Source organism: Chelonus insularis, unplaced genomic scaffold (genome assembly GCF_013357705.1).
Source record: "Chelonus insularis isolate UGA/USDA-ARS -01 unplaced genomic scaffold, ASM1335770v1 contig_76_pilon, whole genome shotgun sequence".
NCBI classification, from domain to species: domain Eukaryota; kingdom Metazoa; phylum Arthropoda; class Insecta; order Hymenoptera; family Braconidae; genus Chelonus; species Chelonus insularis.
In genome coordinates, this window is record NW_023276741.1 from 794,381 (window position 1) to 819,364 (window position 24,984).

Sequence of the window (24,984 nt, forward strand, 5' to 3'; positions counted from 1 at the left end):
AAGGATTAAGAAATAAAGTAAAACATCTTAAATTAACGCTGCTTGATATTTCTAATATCATCTATCAGACGGTACAAGAAATTGTTTCACACTGCGAGAAAAATTTTATTAGAATTCTAGTAACGTTTTCTAGAATAAGTTTACTTGATTAGTCAAGTATTATAGTTCTCATTATTTTTGTTCGTGCAATAATTTTTGGCTAGTGGGGAGATCACATACTGAACATTTCTGTAGTAGTCACTAAACTACTCTGAAATGGTTCCAGAATTTCTCCAAAAAAATGACGGGATTAACCAGCAGTTTTCTGCAACTTCGTTCGCGAATACCCAATTTCAAAAATCTATTACTATGTGATCGAGTTAATACAAAAATAATATATGCGTAAGTGGCTCCGCTAAAGGTCTTGATAATGAGTGTATTGCTGTAAATTTAAGTGCTCAGTTATTCAATTCGTTAGAGTAGAACATTTTGTTCTGTATATTTGATTAGTCATAATCTTAAGCTAGAAAAATAAAGGAATCTTTTATGATAATTGGTGTGGGTGGCCCAGATCATTGGAGTACAGATTCATCTTTTTAAAGCCTTTACAATCTCAGAGAGGTTATGGATGCTGAAAAGAACGATTTGAACTGTTACGGATGTTGAAGAAAGGATTGGCATTGCAGTTTCGACATCTGAAGGATGGTTGTAAAACCAGTGATAGTATCAGATGTCATATTAACTGCTATTGGGTGTCTCACCTAGGACTGTGAACGTGGTACCGGTTGGTGGTGCTTTTGTTGCGACAACCCCCAGAATTCAAATTAAGAAAATGATTTTTGTCCGAAAGGCCGAGTTAAACATAAAGAATTGTGGATCGAGGATGACTTCACTAGCGTAACTGAATAAAAAGATGGATCACAAGTAGAGGATGGTATAGGAGATAGCACAAAGAGGTTGAATGATGATTGTGATGAATTGAACTGTGATTTTTCACTAGATAAATTATATATTGCTCTTAAAGAAATGAAAAATTGCAAGGTGCCGAGAAAAAATGGAATCGTCGTTGAATTTTATAAGGCCTTTCCCAAAGAAATGATGGACCTATTTTTAGATGTCATCGACGATGTATGATCTGAAGTTAAATTGCCTGAAAGGTAGAATGTTGCTAGAGTAGTACCCATAGACAAGGATGGTGACAACAGTAAGTTTGAGAATTATAGAGGAATCTCATTATTAAATGTGAGCTATAAGATTCTTACCTACATGATGGCAAATAGATTAGATTTATGGTTGGAAAAGAAGAAAATATTTGAAGAAAGTCAAACAGGGTACAGGAGGAACCGGGACACCCGAGACCATTTGTTTGTTTTGAACTTGCTGATAAATAATATTAGCAAAGTGAAGTGCAAAAAACTATTTGTAACTTTTTTGGATTTTAGAGCTGCCTTTGATAGGGTAAATAAGCAAAAATTGTTCCAAAAATTAGCCAAAATAGGAATTAAGGGCAGGATGAGTGAGGCGATTAAGGCAATTTATCTGGACACGAAAATGGAAGTGAAGAATGGTGATCAAATCTTGAGATATTTCAATTCCAATATTGGAGTCAGGCAGGGTTGTGCATTGAGTTCGATGTTGTTTAATTTGCATATTAATGATATGGAGAATGGATGGGTAGATAATAATATTGAAGGAGTGGTCTGCAAAAACTGTAAGATACATGTAGCTGAACTTAAGGAACACTTTAATAAAGGCATATTTTATCTGAAAAAGTGCGAGGCCAAAGACGATAGAGCGAAAATTATGAGTCCAAGGTTTAGTAGAATTTAAAAGCTTGTCAAAACTAATAGTTTACCGGAAAAATTTTAGAAGAACAAAAAGTTAGATACGTGGATGAAAGAAGTGTGGACAAGGCTGAGATGCAACTGCTGTGCCAATACGGAAGAGTGTTATGTGTGCATAAAAGAAGCCTGGATGATGTAATGGGGGCTATGGATGGATGAAATTTATATAGGTATGTATGATCGAATGAATAGTATATTATTTTGGTCTGTATATCAGAGGTTCGATGTGTACATAGATATTCTTAAGAATACTGACTTTCCTTGAATAAATCTATATATCTAATATATACGTAAGGATTGATGATGAGAGGAAATAATTTTTATTCCATCGTAAGACGCAGTTTCTACTCCATTACAAAAAATCTAATTGTCAGCAACAAAAGGAGTATGCTTTCATACATTTTACATCGTTTGTAACTTAATTTTAACAAAAGAACAAATTACGCCTTGGAAAAACAGATATAACGAATAGATCCCGTTTGAGTAAACTAATTCAAGAAATGTATTCTATTTAACCCAATTGAATTTATTCTGAATATAAATATATCAAATATAATAACAAATTATTAATATACATTTTAACTCAAAACTTTTTAATTGAAATACTCATTATATTAGATATTTCAAATTGGACTAACGGAAAAATTAAATTAATTTAGAAAAATTGATCGAATTGATATAATTAGAGATAAGTTAAAAAACAAAGCTTTCTTAATCAATAATACTACTCTATACATCTAGGGACTTAAGTGACTCATTATAAACTCGGCCAGATGACATCATTATACCTAAAACAATGATAGGTATCACGTTCCATGGTACATACGATCTTTTATATAACACCAGGTTAAGATAAGAGTAACTTTTTCTAGTTGTAGAGAGAAATCTAAATGTCCGATAAATTACATGGTGAAAAGCGCTCCTGTACGGTTTTTGAAAACATAAAATGACATAAACTCACCAGAATTACAAAGAGGGGAGGGGGCAAGCCCCCTGAAATGAAATAAAAAAAATATTTTAAAATATAAATATACAAAACATCATTAACAAAAAATTTTATTCCAAAAACAACGAAATTGAAAAATTAACATAATAACCTATTATCTTTTAACTAGATTAAGTTATGTTCATAATATAATTGAAAATGAAATCGAAGAAATTTTACTTCATAATTTTACCCGAACAACAATAAAAATCAAATACTAATATTTCAAATTCATAATTAAAAGTGAGAGTACGCTACATTCTAAGTGAAAAAAGTAGTGGAGGATTTTTTTAGATTTAAGCTTCAGTTTCACCACATGCATATTATTTTCGTAGATACTTTTGACATGCTAAGCCTTTTTAATATTAAATGCCGGAAACATATGGAAGGTTTTTACTCACTTAAAAGGTGTAAAATGTTCCCATAAATCATGTATAGTTCGTTTATGGACATTTTACACCTAACAAAATTATAGAATTTTAATCCGATATTTTTTCTAATAATTTTGGTGTTCTCACATAGGTGCATAAAATTTATATAATTTCTGCATAATTTTATACTTTTTTTTCGTTCAAATAGATTATTTTTAATTCATTTTTTATCCTTTTCTTCAATAAAAGATTGATCTCCATCTCTGTGTATTTGCTACAGAGAATTTTACCGTTTATGTCTTTGACTTCTTGGTAATTAATAAATAATTGTTATTTCTATGGCAAGTGATATAACAATTTCTTGAATTGGTATCTACTAGGAGAAGTTAGTACTCTCAACAGATACCTGATATAAAACATGGGACGGCAACATAATTACAGCATTTTTTACATGTGATAAGAATTGAGTAAAATTAATATTTAATTGTCGTTGAGATTTTAAAGGAGAAATTGTCTTACTAGTTGAAGGAAAACAGGGAGTATTCAGAAAATGACCAGAAAAGAAACCTACACTGTAAATCTCAGTTTTCCAAAATGCTTTATTTTAATGCGGATAAGTGTGTTAAATATGACGTCACCCATTTGATTAACATTATAGTCACTTTTTACACACTTGTCTGCATTAAAATAAAACATTTTGGAAAACTGGGATTTACAGTGTAAGAGTCTAAGTTTTAAGGAAACTCGGAGATAAGAGAAAATCGATTTTCTCTTAGCTTAAGGATATCCTTAAAATACCAGGGGACGACAACGTACATCAGTAAAATCAACGTCTACTACGAAAATTTACATTTGTTGTTCAGGATTGCGGTGGATGTCAATTCAGTAGAATGAGTATTTTGTAGAATATATGATTGTCAAACATAAATGGATGTGAAAAGTCATTCGGTCAATATTGTAAACATTGGTTACAATTTAGAGAATTCAAATCTTAACAGTTTATTGCGAAACGTTATGATTTTATTATCCAATAAACTAACAAAGCATTAGGGCCAAGAAACGGTATCGTATTATAACGAGATGAAGGTAGCTAAGGATCTTTACCAGTAAACGATGAAATTCGAGTTCTTTGGATCAATTAATTTATTATAATAGAAAAATTTTTTCAGTATCTTTTCTAAATGGCATTTTGAAAACTCTATGATATCCTTTATATGATTAGTTTAATATTTTTAGGAAAGAACAAAAGAGTTGTTAACCTGACCTACATCCATCAGCTAAAGATTGACAACAGCTTTTTTATGTGGTGTAACATGTCATGTTTAGTATAAAGTGAGCAGTTTATCATTTCATTTAATTTATAAATCAGTTGAAAATTTTTTAAAAGCTCGGAATACGGTCCATTCACCTTTTGTAGTCACAAATTTGCGGAGAGCGGCTTTACTGATTGAATGAACTTATACAAGATCCCTAAAAATAAATAGTTTCAAAGATATCGACTGAAGAAAATAGGCGTATTAATATGAAAGTAGACAAGTTTTTTACTGTTTGTAAAAACTAGTACTAGGCTGCAAACATTAAGTGTATATTCGTATAACTTCCTAACCATGAGAAGTAAGTAATCTGATTTTTCCTTATAATGTTCATCTCTTCGCCTTCTTTCACCAAATGATATATTTTTATTCAGACACATACAATATGTGAAATTTCACCTTCCTCCTTATTTGATATATGAATTATCCATTTGCATAATTTTGCCTTTGCTTCTTTTAAAGAGCGGGTTTTAGATACGATATTGAACAAACTACCTATTTAATTGTCAGCATCTATCTAAAATTTTAATTCACGAATAAATGCATCTCGTGACTGATGTTAAAAACGGTAATAGTTTGTCAAACGCTCTTTTGTATCTCATTAACACCAATAAAATAAAATTATTATAAACGTCGTACTAATGGACAATTTAAAATTTCTGTTAATGAAATTATTGTTGAAAAAAATGACTATCTTGAATGTATTTACTATAGTGATTATTTTCATTATATTTAACTTTCAAATCCGTAATATTCAAGAAAGTGGTAAATTAAATATGTTGAAACAAATAGAGTAACAGTGAAAGAGAGAAAAAGAAAAGATTAACAACACAATAATTCATTAACTTACTCAGTATAGCGGACAAAAAGGTGTTTGTTTATTGTTCAAAACATTAATTTTTATAAAATAATTGTAACTTAAAATTGCTATTGTCTTCGAGTAAACTTTTAATACCATATGCCATAAACTTGATTTGCAATACATATTTTTGTGAATATAATTTGAATTTTTCATTTTTGTTTTCCTTCATGAGATAAATTAATCCATTTTTTTCTTATCAGTATTTTTCAACATTTTTTTTTCATTTTAGAATCTCAATATTAAATCAAACTGAAATTTTTTCTGATAATCGAGTTAGTTTAAGATTTTTTGATATTTAATTTCAATTTTCATAAACTGAATTGAATAAAACAATAATTATAAGAATATCTTAAATGAAAGATATTGAAAAAACACTAGTAATAATATCAATATTAAAGTTTACAATAATTAATTGACTACAAAATACATTCGATTGTGAATCTTTATGCTTTTAAGTAAATAATTGTATGTAAGATTAGTGAATTATGTCTTTTGTATAAATGAATGATTATCGATTGTGATTATATTAGAACGTAAATGTACAGAAATAATATAATTTTAAATTATCAGTCTAATACTTCTTTTTTTCTTAAGTGAATAAAATCTTACTTGTTATCACAAAAAAATATTGTTAATAGTCAACTGTGTATACAATGAATATATTAGTGGTAGTTGTTGTTTTTGATGATTATTTAAATCAATTGAATAATTAATGATAACTAGATCAATGACGAGTAAGCAAAAATATTGTTGTTCAAAAGCTATAAAATATTGAACAAATTGATACGACAGTTATTCCATTAAGAATATATCATGTTATTAGTGAATATATGACGATTAATAATAAGTTGACAAGTGTAAAATACGTTAATAATTAATTAAAAGTAATTGTTATCAGAATATAGGCAAAGAAACATTATAGTCTATTTAAGAGTCACAACATAAATTTTACTGGACTGTTTAATATTATCATTATGATTATTATTATTGTTATTATTATATAGATTATTTGTTTTTTATATGTATGTTCAATTAAATAATAGTTTTTATTTTTATTTCATCCATAAATGGTGACTCTTCGCAATTTCTGTAATTTAGTTTTGATGTAAGCTCATTCTGTTCAGATAATTCGAAGTTAAACCGAAATTTTTTTTCTCGCGAGAATTGAATGAAGTGTTGCGCATGTATTCAATTTATTTCCAAAAATCTAGAATGGTTCACGGCATTAAGTATTATCATAATTTTTAGAAGTATTTCAACGACCTTTTTGTCATTCTTTTTCAATCGTTTTTTTTTTATAACAAACGGATATATTTTTGACTCCACTATGTTACCGAATAATTATTTCTAAAAATAATAACTTCCAAATTACTTCAGTCTTTCCCACCATTCCAAAATCACGTCTATTTTGTTTAATTATAATAATTTATTTTGATATAAAAATCGAACGACTAAATTGACGGGTTCAACTTGTCAATTATCTGGTCAGAAATAATGCCAAGCTATTAAATTATATTATTATTACTTAATATCTAGTTATTAATATTACTATTAGTAAGGTTATTATTATTATTAATTCATAGTCATAATTTTACTTTGATACTTTTCTTAGAAATTAAAAAACGCAGTAGAATATCACGATACATTTGTCTTGATATTTTAATATTTTTTTTCAATTTTTAAAATTAATTTTTTTGTCTTTTAATGTAAGAAATATGAATTCCGTCTATCTTCAGTCATTCAGATTCTTAAAAACTTACTTAGCTAAAAAAATGTATATACTGGTATTTATTTAATAAGCTTACTTAATTTTGACTAAATTTCACATCTCTTATTCTCATCATTTATGCTCGATCCATTACTTTAGTATATCATATCTTAATATGTACTGTTTACTCGTTATTGTTTGAGAATTCTTAAGAATATTACTACATGACATTAGAAAGCGAAATATTATTTTTTTTCTTGTCACTTTGACTAATGTAATCGTAGATAAATACTATACCTCGTATTTTTGTATGTAAACATTTTGTACAGATCAAAGATTCAATTGTTTAGCAATATTAACTATATTTTTTTGCTTTCTAATACAACTAGAATACTAATTATGAAGTTGTGTGTTAATCTAATGAAGTTTCAAAAATTCAAGTACAAAAAGATTGCATTGAACTACATTTAATAAGACGAGAAAATGTAGTTTTTTAAAAACTTAAATTCTTAACTACGATTTTTTTTACTGTAAAAATTAATAACAAAATTTCATAAAAAAATTTCATCCGGACAGTGTCGGATTTAGTGCGGAAATACTGTCAATGTAGATACAAAATCTCATAAAAATACTGATGTTTGCTCATTGAACATGAGATATCGAAAATGACTAGAAACCAAAATTAATATATATATATATATATATATATATATATACAATTATTTAACTCAATTATAAAATAATTTTTCTCCATTAATATCATGTATGATTTCTTTGATTTAAATAAATTACAAAAATGTCTAACAATGTCCGGATAAATGTACATAAAATTATTTATTACTAGGAGGAAAAAGATCAGTAAGTTTCCTTTTTTTTGTTAAGAAATTTACGTTTCCTAATTACGCTTATTAAATATACTATTATGCAATTACAAGAATAAGTTCTAACGTGAATACAAATTCATAAGAATTTACATATATACAACACAATTAAAAAATATTACTAATTTATACAGTACACACATTGTATGAATTTGATTACATTATTAAATGAAAAATTAATATAAAATTTTTCCTAAATTAAAAAGTAAAAATATGAATAAATAATTGAGTCATTTTTTTGTATTTGTTCTTAATAAAAATCAATTCGCAGTCTTTTAACCTCAATAAAAAAATGAATAGCAGGTGGTGTGTAAACCGTTCAAGCATCGTAATTTTCTGTTAATATCATTTATAACAGCTGTAATTTAATTCAAGTTTTGAGCTGCGTTGAATGACAGAATTATAAAATATATTCAATCAAATTGTCTGTAAGTAAGTTTAAAAATTACTTTTTCACTCATATAATCATTATTTGACAAACTTCTTTTGAAGTTCCAAAAAGTTTTATCCATATTATTTTCTGCTTTCGATTGACGAAATTCTAATGAATAATCTGTTTATATGTTCAATAACTAAAATGATAAATTAAAAAAAAAAAGCCATTATCAGTATAACTGTAGGTAACCAGTTTGTGGTTAATGCCCAGCGAAGTTCAGCCTGTTTTATTGAAATAATTATTATTTGTTAATTATCTATGTGATATTTGTAAGATATCACTTCTGATATAAGTAGTAATAATGAATTATATGAATTTCTCGGGAGTATTGGATCGAATGGTTAACGTTGTAAGAATCATTTATAAACTCTGCTTACAATTAATAATTACTAATAATTTGTTTATCTGTAAATAATCGATATCTGTGAAAAAATATTGATCACAATATTTAAACCGTGGCTCGGCCAACGATTATTATTATTATAACTATTATGTTCTTAGTATGATTCAATTAAAATATTACTCAGCATAGGCCATTCAATCGTGTCTAATTTTTTAATGAGTAAATATTCAAATTAATCTCCTATTTATCTTTCTGTCTTAAATAAATTGTACTTATTAATGTAGTTTCTTCTTACAGCTACAACTTTAAACATTACTGTTGATGAAAAACAATACAGATGAACATAGGCAATAATATAAATTATTGCCATAGAAAACATAATGAGTTTTATTGATACTATGAAAAATCTTTTTACTTCAGGAGGATTAAAAGAAAGGAATAGGTACATTCCTTAAACTGGTATTAATATACAAAACTGAAGTGATTAAAAATGAAAGTTTTCTAGTTCCAATCAAGTTAATTTGCATGATTGCCATTCAAGTCATTATTCATTGATATTTAAGTGTTGATTAGTCGGAATTATTGTTTGCAATGGGTACGATCCAAACACCCGAGATTTGGTACTTCAAACATTATTGTTTGACAAAAATCGATAACAATATTATAATATGATATGCAACATTTATAATCTAATCTTATTTCGGTATACTAATTGTTCACTTTATGCTGCTGGGCATCTCGTTTAATTAATATTCTATTGTTTAATCAAATTATTACCTTCCTTTCCAAGGTTATTTTATGCTATTTTCCACCATTCTTGTACGTCTATTAATAGGTTATTCAAAATAATGAAAAAAAATCTTTGATTCAATATATTGCTTTACAATATAATAACAGATAATAATTGTGTAATATCGGCAATATAGGCATTTTCAGTTGATTTAAATGTACTTTTTTGTAATTTTTAACATTATAAAAACAAAGAAACAAAAATTTTAAAAGTCAAGAATCTTACAGTCGTTGTAAGATACATTGTTTATCCGGCACTATTGTAAAACGTATATGTTTTTTATGTAAATATATTATAGTATATAGTTGTAATCTGATTCGATTTGATTGGTTGTGAGGTAAGGATCCTGTTAAGTTGATACAACTTTCGAGTTTATAGAAGGAGTCATGGAATTTTAATTTTACGTATTAATTTGAAATTAAAATTAAAAATCCATGATTTTGTTCCGCCTCGAAAATTGTACTTATGGAACTATTGTCATCTGTAAAATATAATATAAAAAATCCTGAGTTGTACTGTGTGGTACTATGGCTATGGAACTGCGTGAAATAAGTTTTTGCTATTTATCTCCATTCATCGAATAACATAATAACTTTACTACTTCGTCACAGCTAAGTTTAGAATTATAATCTTACCATATATTTTATAAACAGTGTATAAGTTGAGTGAATTGAGGAAAAAAAATTTATAACTATGGGAATTTTTCAACTCAAATATCACTCAGTTAAAATTGTTGAGCAAAATTAATAATCAACGCGTAATAACAAGAGTAATCGAAATGGAAAGAAATAGCAAAAACTATGATTTCCTTATTTATATACTGTTTAATTAAATTGTTGCACTGTAATGCAATCACTGTTTGTAGCTGATAACTGTTTAATAATAAATATTATTAATTTGTTGAGCTGTCGGTTGGCTGTATATTGCAATTGGCGTGCATGGTGAAAAATATATTTCATTGTTTTATTTGTTAAACTATTACTTTTTTTAACTTTTTTCATTTATGACTCTAAGTTATGCTTTTTTATTGCACATTGCGCTGCAATAATTATAAAATAAATATAATTCTCTGTAAGAATATAATATTGTTGTAAATATCTGTAGTCTGTGTAACACTGTATAGCAATCAAATGAAACAACAAGTTTTTTTGCGCTATTTTACGTTTTGTTAATGTGTTTTTTTTTCAACTGGCTGCGGAAATATAATCAGTACGAGGTGGGATGGCTGCTCCACCTACGGCATTTAGTCGCTTCTCTCCTTAATTTTTTAGACATTTAAAGATCACCATTAATAGGTCAATCTCTAATACGAGCTTACATGTACAATTAAATCAGTTTTTTAGCCGAAAAAGTTTTCTATGTACACCTATATTCAAAGTTTAATTCAGTGAATATGATATATCCACATAACGGCAACTCTAATCTATTATTTGTCTTCACTCTCGGAGAAAAAATTTTGAAATTGCACATGGCTCATATTATTTGTATTTTTCAGTTTTTTTTTTGTTATTTAGGTTTTATACCTCGGTTCCCGACCGTATTTAAATACACAGTATCAGCCTTATTTGGTAATTACCGTATAAAATCATCAATCAAGTATTAAAGATACGTTTCTTATTAAATCACAAATTTGCTAAAAAATAACTATTTTCGCCTCACTTTTACTATCACAAATTATATACTAGGCGATTTATTTAAAAAGAAACAATGAAATTAATGAGTGTAACCTAAAACTTGTAAAATTACGTCTGTATCTTTTATCCAAAACACCAAAGCTATTTAGATGCTTTTTGAATTATTGTAATAATAAATATATTAATAAAGTATAATTTTATATTTCAGTAATATAAAAAAAAATAATATTAGCATACTGTAGATTTGAAAATTTTTAACTGTAAATTAATAATTTGATTTAATTCAAAATAAGAAAATAATAAATTTCTAAATGACTTTGGTGTAAATGAAAAAAAAGGGTACTAAATTTTAATATGTACTAAAAATGTTTAAAAAATGATATTTATAAATGGAAATAATGAAAAAGAACTTTCGATATTTTTAGTACGATGCGTTAAATTGTAGCATACCACTGGTGAAATTTTTAGAGTCTGTTATTTGAACTACCTCGACAGGATAAGCGCTATCACCCACATGAGCATGAAAAGCCCGAAGTTTCTCTTCTCCGCTACCTCCATCATTTGTAGCATCATCAAGATTACTACTATGTTTTTGTTTTTGCAACGAAGGTGTTGAAACAACTTGGTTACCGTCAACCTGTGTTAGAGTTTGCTGAACACACTGTAAGGATCCACAAGAATCTACATCATTTTGAATTTGTCCATGTGTCTGTTGTTGTTGTTGTTGTTGTTGTTGTTGTTGTTGTTGTTGTTGTTGTTGTTGCGGTACTGCCTGTTCTTGTATTTGAACTTTAATCTGATGTTGATAGATTTCCTCTTGTAATCGACGATCTGTAGGGTTGACGTCGTGAAAACTGACCAGATGACGTTTGAGGTACAGCTTGGTCTTGAAGGACTTGCTACATATAGGGCATGTGACACTCTGAGGGTTGTGGATGAGGCGCATGTGCTGCCGCAGGTTGGACAAGTTACTGTACATGCGGTTGCACACAAGACAGGGGCGTGGGTCCAACGAGTGCAGTTTACGCAGGTCAGCTGCAACACACACAACTTGCTCTAACCGGATAGCAGCCCACAGCATAGCAACCTTACCACAGCAAATAGCCACCACGCGAATTAAATAAACTCTTTATTAGGAATCTATGGATATATATTTATATATATGTAATATATCGATATCTATGTAAACATATATATATATATATATAGATATATTATATACATATATTTATATACACATGTATATATAATATATATGTGTATATAAATATACATATCTATCATTTTAAACACAACGATAATAATGACTTTTTTCAATTAACCCACCACAGGACAGCAACAACCAGCAAGACGAAAACAAAATCTAATTAATATCGTTCCTTCAATTTTTGCTGCCTGGACGGTACATTATGATACCAAAAAAAGATTTACTTCATATCAGCAATAATTTTATTTTCTCTTTTATGATCCAATGGAAAGTCTCGTGAATAAATTTTATTGAATGTTTTATACAGTTCAGCGGTATAAGAATTGATAACCAAACATAAATTATAACAATGAAAAATAAGCTCATAAGAGTCACTAGCTCATGTTTGAGTTATCATTTATATTACGCAATAACTTCATTACTTTATTCTTTAATTTTAAAAAGATTCGATTAGTGAACAAATAATAATAAGCAGGTAAGTAGGAATTCTAATGCAATGAGATGTTCTCTAAAAGAACTCAGAATTATAAAAGGGATAAAAAAAACATGTAAGAATGTAATGTACATGGTTAAACAAAACACAAAATTTAACAAAGCGAATATGTATGATATTGATAAAATTGATGAAAGCATTTTTAATGATAATAATTGAAATTTCTTGAAAAAATATGTACATTGCAAGAAAATATGATAGTTATGAATTACAAAAATTTATAATTATATGAAAATTTCACGAAAAATTATAACTAAAATGATACAAAGAAGCTTTCATACAATGCAGCTGATTAGCTGCTAAACTGCACTCTGGGGACTTTCACTTTAACTCTAACGGCGATTAAAAATTAATTAATAAATCCGTCACAGAACCCTTGAGTGTCAAATATTTTCCTAACACCTACTATGACCTACCCAACTACACACGAGCTTACCATTTCAAACCATAAATTTATAAAATTCTCTTTCTTTTTTTCACTCTTTCTCTCTCTTGTTCGGTTTCTCTTTTTCTCTTTCTCTTCCACTGTTTTTCTTATATTTTTCTCTCTTTTATTTTTGCTTTCAGCTCACTTGTTTCACATATTGTTAAATCTCAATTGGTTTTTTAGCAATTGTGAGGTAATGGCTAGGTTGTTGCTGTTTGTAATGGTGCTCGCACTACTAATAGTCATTTTTTATTACTTACCTTGCTCCTGATTTGGTTCTGTATTTCCATGAGACGGTCCTGGTATCCCTCCTTCCATTGCGCTTCCTATAATTTTTTATAAAAAAAATTATATTCTATTTTGAAATCTCACTAGTGAATGAATCTTTTAATAATACCTTGATAAGATGGATGATAAGTTGGTAACACTTCCATACCCCCATCTAAACTGATAAAACCTCCAGGTATTGCGTTAACCTCTTGTTTTGGTGAATAATCTTCATCACTTCCATACTCGGGTAGCTCGACTTTAGGCTAGAAAATAAACAGGCCGTGATTAAGTATGAACTTAGGATTTCACGTCATCAACTTTCCACTATTTATAGATAATTTATAATTTTTTTGAAACACTAAAAACGAGATTTTATTAATAGTATATTTTTTTTATTGTATTCATATGTTTGAAAGTAATTATTTTTGATTATTCAAAAAATTAGTTTTTTATAAAAAATTTTCGTTTATTTCTACAAAATCTTAGAATTAAATTAAGTAATTTAAACTTTAATAAATTTTATATCTTATTGTGACAAAAAAATTACTTATGCAAAACATTAAATGATTTTTCTAATTGAAATTCAAATTCAACTTTACCTCAACGATATCAAGATCTTTGTAACAATCAAGTTGAACTTGAGGTTCAATTAAAGGACGAGAACGAGGGCTTGTAGTTGTGCAAGGTGTCACTGCGGGAACTGGACTAGAGTTTTTAGGTGAATCACTTTTTTTACACAGCCTTTTGAGAGGTGGTGGACTCGAAGCCGGTGGAGATCTACTTCGCTCATCATCAAAATTTGGTGAAATTAAGCCGCGCCCATTTGATGTATGTATACTATTCGTTTTTGAATGCTGTAATAATTTAATAGAATTATCAACATTGCATGTCAAATTGAAATATTTCTGTAACACCTATTAAATAAACTCAATAATGTTTGAGAGTATGAATTAGATACCCTAAGATATTGACTGATTATTGCTCTAATAAAAATTAATTTTGTAACTTATTGATAATCATTTGATTTTTTAGTATTTATTTGAAAAATGAAAATAAAATAACTTATTAATTTCAAATTTTTCGGTTAGACATCACAAAAAGTTAATTAATAAGCGTATAGGTAATATTTGTTCAATTGGAAATTTTTCTAGATCCACTGTATTGAAACACATAAATGTATGAAAATATTATATATATGTTTGTTCATATATATATATATATATATGTATATATATATAAACCTTTTCGTTGTCGTGCTGATTATTTTGAGAATCAGTGAGTCCACGAATTTGAAGAGACTCAGCAGTTCGTAGAAAAGTGGGTAGTTCAGCTTGAGAAATGTTTACTTCACCAGCATACATAAATTCCAACAAGGATTGAAGATGCTCAAATTCAACATCTCTCATAAAAATAATTGGATGTTTGCATGGATTTGTCTGTAATAATAATATAAAATTGAGAATTATAGTAAAAAATCAATCATATAGGAATTGAAATAAAACAACCAACGAAAAATTAAAGATATATTTAAAAAAATCAAAAATAGATGTGGCTTGTAAAATAAAGAATTATACAAGTTAAATTATACTACTACTATATTATACTAGAAACTAAATTTCTATCTATAAAAAGCATATGTTGCTTGTTCGCCAAGATACATATTACATAACCAAATAAATCGTTATGGTGGAAAAGTTATAAATTAAAATTACATATACTACACACAATCGGAACAGTAAATATCTGCAGTGAAACCCCTATCAATATCAATATGACTACAAAATCTTGATTATTTACTCCTTTTATTTTACAAATTAAAATTGTATCAAAGCTTGCAAATAACAAATATAACTTGGAATTTTAATTGCAATTATAAACTATAATGACTTTTAATTTTATCAGGTTATAAATAACCAAAAAATATATTTGAAAAAAAAGTTTCCATAAAATGAATGGTTTCACATTTGACAAGATATTTTGAAATTATTCATCTCGAGGTCAGAAAGTGCACATTTTATGCACATAACTATCATCTTAAGTGAGAGAGAGAGAGAGAGAGAAGGGAATATAAGAACTGACAGAGACAATGATTGCGGACAAAAAAAGGTAAAGGGGTAAAAGAAGTAAGGGGAATTTAAGAAACAGAGAGCGAGAGGTCGCAAGGGGAAAACTGATTGATTTCTAACCTTGAACAACTCCTTGAAGTATGGGCTGCAAGCTGAAAGCACAACTTTATGTGCCTGGAGTCTCCTTCCATCACAGGCAAAGGTGACGTCCACAAAATCTTCGTCATCACGTAATGCTTCAAATTGACTTGTAATATTTGCCTGAAAGTTATTCCACCGCAAGCAAAACTGCTGCTGACTATCCGTCATTTCTCTCCCGCACGCCCGCTCAAATCCCACCGATTCTTGGACGTCGTCTCCGTTGTCACTTTATTACTCAGATTCTCTTTACCTTCTGTACGAGGATATTCTCAGCACTTAATTATATGTAATAGTTTTTTTTTTTCTTAACTAGGCCCACCTTCCACAACTCAATGGAACTTTCAATTTTACACTCGTACCACCTCGTTGGATTTTTTTATATTATTGTAACACTAACTAAACTTATCTTTCTCATTACTGTAAAAATGTAAAATGTATGTAAAGAGTGAATCGATGACTGAAAAGGAAACGTACGATATAAATAATGACAATCGATATCCGGACAGGCAATGTAGAAACATCAAAATTCACTAGTCAAAACATTATAGGTTTGCCTTCGGTAGTTTTAATATTCAATTTACCAGCTTCTAAAATTATTATTACTCAAATGCAATTACACTTTATAAAAATGAGTTGTAAGTACGTTTTCATTTTATTTGAAGCATTTTACGTTATTCACCATTATATGGGACAAATGTGCGCATGCTTAGTAACTTGGTATTTCCGGTATAAAAAATCAGTATGAGAAACATTTATGCAAAAATTTTTGAATTCAAAGAATAAGGACGTATACAAATTGTATAGAAATTATATCAATATTTTTACAAATAGCAGTTGAATTTTAAGAAAATTTTAATTGACAAAACACTAAGAATTTAACATTTTCGATTGTATTACTAGTTATTACAACGTATAACAGTGTAAATAAATTATATCCCATTGACAACAATGTTTATACACTTACCAAGTAAGAGAAAATACAATGTTAATAGTAATAAAAAAATTGTTTCCGTAGGAATATTTGAATTTAACAGAATTGTCATTATATTTGTCTTTAATAAGCATAAGTACAATTGCATTTTAATAAATGAATAACAGTAACTACTATTACATTGCTGATGTATGTATGTAATATTATCAGTAAAACATATTGGAGCAAAGTATCATGAATGTATCGTAAAAATGTCATCCTTTGGAAGTGTCCAATCTCAAAGTAAAAACAAATATTGTTGATGTTACATGCTACTAATTTCAATAAATTTCATTCTTCTGATTAATGTTTGATATTTTTTACAGTGAATTAGATATTTTTATTGCAACTACTTTTTTCGTAAATGTTCACTGAGCAGTGACTATAGAAGTATAACTGTTGATAAAAAAAATGCAAATGATGTAATACTAAATACACTGGTAAACAAATTACAAAAATGTATAAAAACAAATTTATGATTTTATAAAAATATTACAATCAATCTGAACATCAAAAAATATCGTTTCCGGATTCGGAGAATCAGTTCTTGATCGTTATTTCGTTAATTAATAATATCTTAGGTTCATCAAAATTTTTAACATTGTCTTATCGTTTTACTTCTTTTGTACAGTTTTTAACTGAGTATTCAATTTAAATGTTTCGAATAAATATTACTTTTGCATCGTTGAAATTCAATTAGCATTTCATCGAAATTTTGATCAGCATTTAAGATAATAACCGGAGCTGGAACAGAAAATAGAGTACGATGAAGCAGCCAATCTTCATGAATATTGTGAATCTTCTTTAAATATTCTAGCGACACGCTCTTTTCTTCTTTTCTGGCACGCTTTTTCATTCTTTCGTAGACAGTTTCTGGTGATGTTCGAAGATAAACTGGAATCATTATGTTTTTTAATAAGAAATATTATTATTAATTCAGTCTATTATTACAGAACATAAAGCTATAGTATTTAATTTTATTGCCGAGTTGAATAAAAATGTTTTTATTCACAGAAAATACCTATCAAATCGAGATCAATACAATGATTTTTCAGGCACCATTCAAACCATTTTTCTAGTACTAATGCTTCGATTTTTTCAATTTTATTGATTCGTGTCATATTTTCTATAAAGCATCTAGCACTGTACATTGAGCGTTCCATTATTTTAAAAGGCAGAGATGTTGGTTGTGTGTGAAGTTCAAGAAACGTAAGTTGTACATAAGATTGAAAAACACAACCGTAACGTTCAGGATGTTTGTACATAAGATTCTGGAAATAAAAAATATTTAAATATTTTTTCCTGTCAACTCTGTAATATAATCATCTGTATATATATATATATATATATACATTTGAAATATCCATATTCTATAAACTTCACTTTATCTTTTAATTTCATACTTACGAATAGATTAATACCATTAATATCACGCCAAAACGAAACAGGTTCATGTAATACCATAATATCATTAAATTGTTTAAAGTTTTCCAAAAATGTTGATTTTCCGCTCGCAATATTTCCTTCAACACAAACAGTAAATGGTCTTTTATTAGAACTAGATGCCAACATCTTGATAAATACCCCAATTTTTATGTGGATAAATCTTCGAAAAATAATTAAAAATGTATATCCTGCTAATAACAAACTAAATCTTAGAAACAAATTGGATTCATCTTGGTTATGTTAAACATGCGTTTAACTTACAGTAGTGTGCCTTTGACACTTTATGTGACAAATTAAGTCTTGTCTCTAATTTTCAACTTTAACAAATTATGATAAAAACAATATTATGAAACAAGAAAATATTTTTTAAAAGCAAATAAAATGTTTGTTTCATAAAACTTGATAGGGAAATATTATACATGTTTACAACTGAACTCATACAACAAGTCATTTCATATTCAATTACATTTTTTTTATAAACGACGAAAACAGTAAATGATTTGTATTATTGTTTAATTATCACAAATTTAGTTTTCACCAAATAGGATAGAATCAAAAATATTATCATCTAGACTTGTCATTGTAGACTTGGAGGTTATACGAGAAATTTTTTTTCCAATTATTATGTTTATTACATTTGTTATTTTTTCAAATTATTTTAAGTTATTAGTTATCAAAAATTGTTATACAGAAAATTATTGTATTTGAGAAATTAATTATTTTAAGTTGTGAACAAGCTCAGAAATAATTTGTACGCACGCGCCAAAATAATTTTTCTGTATACAGAGTGTTCTGTAACTTATATATAAGTTACTTTGCTTTAGCGAAGCCGGATATATAATATATAAGAAAATAAATGAAAACGATCTGATATAGGAACTTATATTCGCAAATTGATAGTTATCGCGAAAAAAATTATTAAAATTTGGTGGATTAATTTTCGTTTTAATGAAAATTATCGCCATTATGCACTATCGCGCTATAGATATATCTACAATTGTCAAAATTGCAGTGCAAGGTTAATGCAGATAAGACAGACCAGTATAGAAGTTCTCTGACGATAGACAAAAAGCTTCGTTCTATTCGACTATAGTTAGCGTTGCAAGAATCGGCTGCCATTTTGTCTACCATGAGAGCATAAAACTCATCAAAATGAACCATGTCAATACTTTAACCATAAATTTTAACTTGCTGAGTCCTTCATCATTTCGTACAACTGTGTCTCTTTTAAAATGCATTTGGCATGTTCTTTAATAATTATAAATAAAAAACTAAATTTGTGAATGTAAATACTCGAAATTTGCAGTCTTCGCTGAGAACTAATTTGATATGCTACAAAATGTGAACGACTGATTAATTTTTACTTTTATCGAATATGCCACAATACATGCGGAAGTGAAGAAAGAATGTACATATAAAAATGATTCAATGTGCTTAATATAAGTGATTTTGTGAAAAAGATCTCTGTATGAACCAAGTAATGTTCAATGAATTTTATCGAACTGTAAAAACTTTTCTATCCATTACGAATACGTGATAGAATTGATATTTCAGTAAGTAATGCAAAAAATTCAGGTAAAGTAATCAATAATGGATAAATGATTATAAAATATTGTTTTTAGTGTCAACAGCTTTTTTAAAACATTTTTAAAGCATAAGTTTTTATCAAATAGTGTATACTCTATAAAAACTAAAATTGCATTGGTTTCGTTGAGTATATTGTTCAACCTAATTTTGTAACTGAGTCGATGCAAAGTCGATCGATATTTTTGAATCACCATCCGACCATGAGTTTTATACTCCGAGCTGTAATTTATTCCCGAATTTTCATAAAAACCTTATCTTTGTAAAAAGCTGATAATTTACCAAATTAAATAGAAAATGTTTTATTCTGTTAATTATTAAAATGATTTATTTATAATACAATTTCATATTTAAAAAGTTCGCAATTATTAATATTATGAAAAATTTCTCTTTAAATGTCAATTACTGTGTGAAAAATTAACGTATTGATAAAATGTCACATTTGAAAAAAAATTGTTATAATCAATCATTAAGTTATAATATACTATTTAATAATTATTATCAACAAAAATAATAATATAAATATTTTTTTCAACAGGCATCCAATGAAGATAATTAACGTTTTTTGTTAAATAAAAAATCCAGAATATTAATATCACCATTGAAGGTAATACTTTAAAGAAACTTTGTTACAATAAGTCATAGAATTGTAAATTGTCTATGTTAGAAAGTTTCATTGTTTAGATATCATTATTTGGTATTATAATTAATCAAATTATTTATTTATATCGAATCTTTTATGTTTTATGTAATATATAACATTAAAAATAAACTATTTCTTTACTATCTGCCTATTATTATTGAATTTAGAATTAATTAGAATTGAAAATATTAGAATGAAGATATAAATTTAAAAAAAACCATGATTTATATTTTATATATAGTTCAGAAAAAATGGATGCTGTATTAATCTATTGAGATGGTTGAACTTTCCAGATGATAATATTACTATGATTGCAATTACAGTAAATATAAAATCGTAAAAAAAATTTATTGAAATTAATAATATTGTCTATGAACAAAATGAAGAACATTATCATGTAAATCAATTCCACTGATAGTGAAGTTAAAATACATGTGAAACATACTTAGATATTCATTTAGTAAGGTTTGAAAATTAAAGGTTTTATTTCAATTCATTAATATTCATTTTTTGTATATAAATTGTATTTTTTTTTGAATTTATATGTTTCAGATAAAAGCTTTACATATTGAATGAATAGCTTTACACAAGTGTTAAATTATTGCTTTTAAAGTTTTTTATACATGTAGGTAGATAATAATTCACTTTAAATATTTCTAGTAAGGTGAGACGATCTTACTCGTCGCCACAGCATTCAAACTGGCTGACGTGAAAGATGTGGGTCCAAAAAGGCCCGAGGAAACAGCCCGGCCGTCAGCCGCTTCCCTGAGACTTTCTTCAATGGCAAGAGCAACTTTATTGACGCTGAAAAATTCTAACAACAAATTGGCCAATTTGATTAATACTCGGGACGCGGAGACTATTACAGGTGAATGAACTTTAATAGTTAACAAAGAAAAATTTCAACTTTTGCAATAACTTCTTAATTATCTACATGAAGCCTTTTGCAAATAATAGTTAGTACATACAGAATATGCTATTTTTGTTACTTAATAAATATATAGAGAAAAATGCAAAAAATCAATGACTCAATTTTAACAATAATCAGTAGACAAGCAAGTAGAACTAGTCAACCTGCACAGTAAAATTTCTTTTACATTTCTAACAAAAAAAATTTTGTTAAACTTTATTGTAAAAGATGAATTCCATTACATTCTAGAACATGTATATTCATTAGTTTTGTTAATTTTTTAATTTTATATATATTAGGTTTAAAATAATGATGATACTAAAACAATGTATAAAATTTTTGACTTAACAGATATAGAACCACCTTCATACAAATCGTAAAGTATAGTTACATTATTAAAATTACAAAAAATTGTCATCATAATTATAATCTGCATGACTATTCTGTTACTTTATATGTAGATTAAAAAAAAGGTCTACATAAATGTTTATAAAATTAGGGAAGTAACGATCAGATGAATTTATCAACATGTAGTATTTATTTTGCAATGACCAGTAATCTTTATGCCGATAATGAATCAAAAACTTTTTTTATTTTACAGTAATATTAATAATTTTTTCCACATGATTGAAAATACGAGTTACTTTTCGTGAAATAAGAACAAATATGATGATTTCATTTCAAAGAAAGTAGGTCCTTTTGTTTATGAATATGTTATGAATTTAAACGCTTTAAAAGGAAGGTTAATCGCAGAATCTGATCGTATAAATAAATTAAATTTTTTATGCTATTTCACGACAAAATATTTCTGTCATTCACATAAATTGTTCTAATAAGAAATAGCTGTATTATTTATGTGACTTAAAAAAATTAAGTAAACTCAAATTCAATGTTATTCGTAACTATTTTGTAGTATTGTTGATATCACAAAACTTCTACCAATATGTGTACAGAAGAAGCTCTTGAAGGTCTGATTTCAACAAATTTTTACGGATTATTAACTCGTTTCAATCCTTATCTAGAAATCCTCAGGTACATTATCACTTTAAATATTTTCTGTATTTTAGTATAAATGTCATTACGCTCTCGCTAGTTTAACATACAGAGCCCATTCACTAAGATCGTGAAGATAAAATTTTTAAATATGACTAAAATTTTTGAGATTTTTGAGAATTATCAAGAAGTACGCAGGGAAAAGAAAGAAAAAGTGCCCTATTTTGCCTAGTGCATGGGAGGAGTTTTACTTGACAATCATACCTAATCAAGACTTGGCAACACCTCCCTACCTGGATGCTCGTCATCCAACATTAGATATAGACATAACCTCAGAGGAAGTCTGGCGTACAATAAGTCGTGCTAAATGATATAAAAGTCTGAGATCTGATGGCTTCAACATAAACTTTTAGAAAGCTCTTCCAAATAGCTGGATTGAAGAACTCACGGCACTATTTAACCAAACGTTTAGCAGTGAAGTAATGCCCATAGATTAGGCAAAAACTGAAGTTGCAATGTTCCATAGAAAGGGTAATGCCCTAAACCCTCTCAAATACCGAGGAATAGTGCTGGCAAACATGAACATTTAAATTTTCATTTCACTACTGACCAATCAAATATCAGCATGGTACGAGGCAATAAAGGTGCTGCCAAAAGGCCAAGTTAGCTTCAAACCTCATAGATCCTGGGAGGATAATATTTTTGTTCTCAATACTAGAGCTACAACAGCTCTAAACAAGAAGAGTGGCAAGTTGTGACCATTGAACACGTATTGAATACTTTAGAATAGTACTGTGATGCGAACAAATTAACTGTGAATATCCAAAAAACCGAAACTGAGATGTTTAGAAAAGCTGGTAGAACTTGATAGAGATTTGGAAATATGTCAAAATTCAGGATTCGCAAAATCAAACTCATTACTATAACTTCCCACTGGGAAGTTAATATAATGATTATTTATGAAATTAAATAAAAAAAAGTTATTAAACTATATCACAAATAAAAATATTCAAAAGATCCTTAAACTCATTTGGTCAACGAAGAATGAAAGACTTTTGTAACTGGCTTTAATCCAATCATCATGTCTATTTCTACCTTCTAACTCATTAGCCTGTGCAATGAGCTTCAGAAAATGTACAACAGTTGCACAGCAATTGTTTGATATCTGTTTTTCAACAAAAAAATAATGTTAAAGTGATCTGAATGTAGGATTAATAAATTTTTAATTTGTATGCTTGACATTTTTTTAATTTTATTTTTATTTGCACAATCACTTGTGTAGATTACTAATACTTCTGTGTATATTTTTTGAATAAAAAAAAGTGACATTAATTTAAGTAAAACATTACAGTGATAGACTTTATAGTCTTATCACTAAAGTATTCAAATAATCACAAATTGAAAGTTAAAAAGACTATAAAATTTAAAGTAATATTAACACCATAAAGTGAAATCTATTAATATGGAATGTGAAAATTTTATGATCAATCGACCGAGGACAAAGTGAAAAATGTGCAATGTTTTCAGAAACTGCAGAAAATTATAATAAACCAAAAAGTCCTGCTAAACTTAAAAATTTTTCGAAAGAAAAAAATTTTATATTACATAAATGGAAAAAAGGTAAAACAACTCAAAAAAAATTATAGTATTCAAGTCATTACAAATGAAAATAAAGTTACAATAAAATTTTACTTATTAATTCCTGATATTTTTTATACAGCAACTGCCACAAATTATTCAATCTCGATATACATAAAAGTATCTTAAATACTTGTCCCAGAAAAATTTTTTCATTAATAAATAATCAATAAAATTGAGATAAAAAAAGAAATGCATCAATAACTATAGAATTTTACATAGTTTGATATTCATTTTTAAAAAGAGTGAGAGTAACAAGGAAAAATTATTGACGTGAATAAGTTTCATAATTTTTTATGTATCCCATGTAAGCCATCCCATGACTTAAAATAATAATTATTAAGCTTACAAAATCACGAAATTTTTCTTAGCCAGTGACAAGCCTACTCCACCATTTGCCAATTTGTAAAAGTTATATTTAGAAGTTCGCATACAGATACAACAACTCTTTATACATTTATTTTAAAATAGTCCTAAATACCTATGATGTCTGTAAAGTGTGAATGTATGATATCATTTTTTAAATCGATTTGTGGATGTTTATACTCACTATATAGATATGTATAACCATTCATAAAAATGAGGCATTTTGTAAACTTTACCATTGAAGTCTATATTATTATGTCCCCGTTATATAATCAACAAAGGAGATAATGATCAAACATTTATATTGAAAAATATGCCCACAGATAATAAAACTTAGTTTAACAAATACTTTTTCATGATGATTAGAACAAAAAAAAACAAAAATCAGAAAAAATCGTCTTTAGTTGCTTATTCATAATGTTTCTTTTTCATTATTAGTGTCAATTTTTATTCATGATGTTCTGTTGCTGAAAATAAAATTCAATTACTATAAACCAGATTTAATGTTTATTAATAATGATTAATTGAAATTTACTTAATTATTTTTTACAAATTGGAAAAAAATAAAAATGTAATAATATACAACTAAAACTTCAATTTTCTCAACTCAAGTATCGAAAATTATTTAACCTTTAGAATTCTCGCTATGAAAAAAAGTCTCATATCTAAATAACGTGTTAATCT

General features: G+C 27.5%; 3 protein-coding genes across 14 annotated transcripts in view; 1 reads left to right on the forward strand and 2 right to left on the reverse strand.

Annotated features, from left to right (window-relative positions):
• LOC118071309 (transcription factor GAGA-like) overlaps positions 1 to 16,422 on the reverse strand; it is a 61,222-nt gene extending 44,800 nt beyond the window's left edge. For 3 of the 4 annotated variants that reach the window (XM_035090386.1, XM_035090384.1, XM_035090387.1), the window contains exons 1-5: positions 15,730 to 16,422; positions 14,785 to 14,979; positions 14,143 to 14,397; positions 13,671 to 13,806; positions 13,534 to 13,599 (exon numbers count right to left, since the gene is read on the reverse strand). In XM_035090386.1, the coding sequence (XP_034946277.1) occupies positions 13,534 to 13,599; positions 13,671 to 13,806; positions 14,143 to 14,397; positions 14,785 to 14,979; positions 15,730 to 15,918 (841 nt within the window). In that variant the 5' untranslated portion in view covers positions 15,919 to 16,422. Of the gene's footprint in view, positions 1 to 11,467; positions 12,182 to 13,533; positions 13,600 to 13,670; positions 13,807 to 14,142; positions 14,398 to 14,784; positions 14,980 to 15,729 lie in introns of those variants that run through there. The other variant, XM_035090385.1, reaches the window with a different exon arrangement.
• Positions 16,423 to 17,180: 758 nt separating this feature from the next.
• On the reverse strand, positions 17,181 to 19,153 carry dnk (deoxynucleoside kinase). 7 transcript variants are annotated; one of them, XM_035090396.1, is made up of 5 exons: positions 18,428 to 18,626; positions 18,305 to 18,354; positions 18,128 to 18,243; positions 17,742 to 17,991; positions 17,181 to 17,614 (listed from the first exon to the last, which is right to left on the reverse strand). In XM_035090396.1, exons 3-5 carry the CDS (start codon positions 18,182 to 18,184, stop codon positions 17,367 to 17,369), a joined length of 555 nt encoding a protein of 184 aa, XP_034946287.1. In that variant the 5' UTR covers positions 18,185 to 18,243; positions 18,305 to 18,354; positions 18,428 to 18,626; the 3' UTR covers positions 17,181 to 17,366. The 7 variants fall into 7 exon arrangements, with proteins under 7 accessions (XP_034946287.1, XP_034946289.1, XP_034946290.1 ...); XM_035090398.1 differs by having other exon boundaries at positions 18,305 to 18,357; XM_035090399.1 differs by lacking the exons at positions 18,305 to 18,354; positions 18,428 to 18,626 and adding an exon at positions 18,926 to 19,153.
• An 89-nt stretch (positions 19,154 to 19,242) lies between these two features.
• milt (trafficking kinesin-binding protein milt) overlaps positions 19,243 to 24,984 on the forward strand; it is a 30,028-nt gene continuing 24,286 nt past the window's right edge. For 2 of the 3 annotated variants that reach the window (XM_035090388.1, XM_035090390.1), the window contains exons 1-3: positions 19,244 to 19,719; positions 20,289 to 20,357; positions 21,054 to 21,261. In XM_035090388.1, coding sequence (XP_034946279.1) covers positions 21,174 to 21,261 — 88 coding nt within the window. In that variant the 5' untranslated portion in view covers positions 19,244 to 19,719; positions 20,289 to 20,357; positions 21,054 to 21,173. Of the gene's footprint in view, positions 19,720 to 20,288; positions 20,358 to 21,053; positions 21,262 to 24,984 lie in introns of all 3 variants that reach the window. The other variant, XM_035090391.1, reaches the window with a different exon arrangement.

Bases quoted from the DNA above. Each gene is read 5' to 3' on its own strand.
- dnk (XM_035090395.1), bottom strand. From the start codon at position 18,292: ATGTTGGCATCTAGTTCTAATAAAAGACCATTTACTGTTTGTGTTGAA. The intron at 17,992-18,127 runs GTAAGTATGAAA...TTTTATTTCCAG, and splicing joins TTAATGGTATTAATCTATTC to AATCTTATGTACAAACATCC. The intron at 17,615-17,741 runs GTATTTTCTGTG...TAATGATTCCAG, and splicing joins TATTGATCTCGATTTGATAG to TTTATCTTCGAACATCACCA.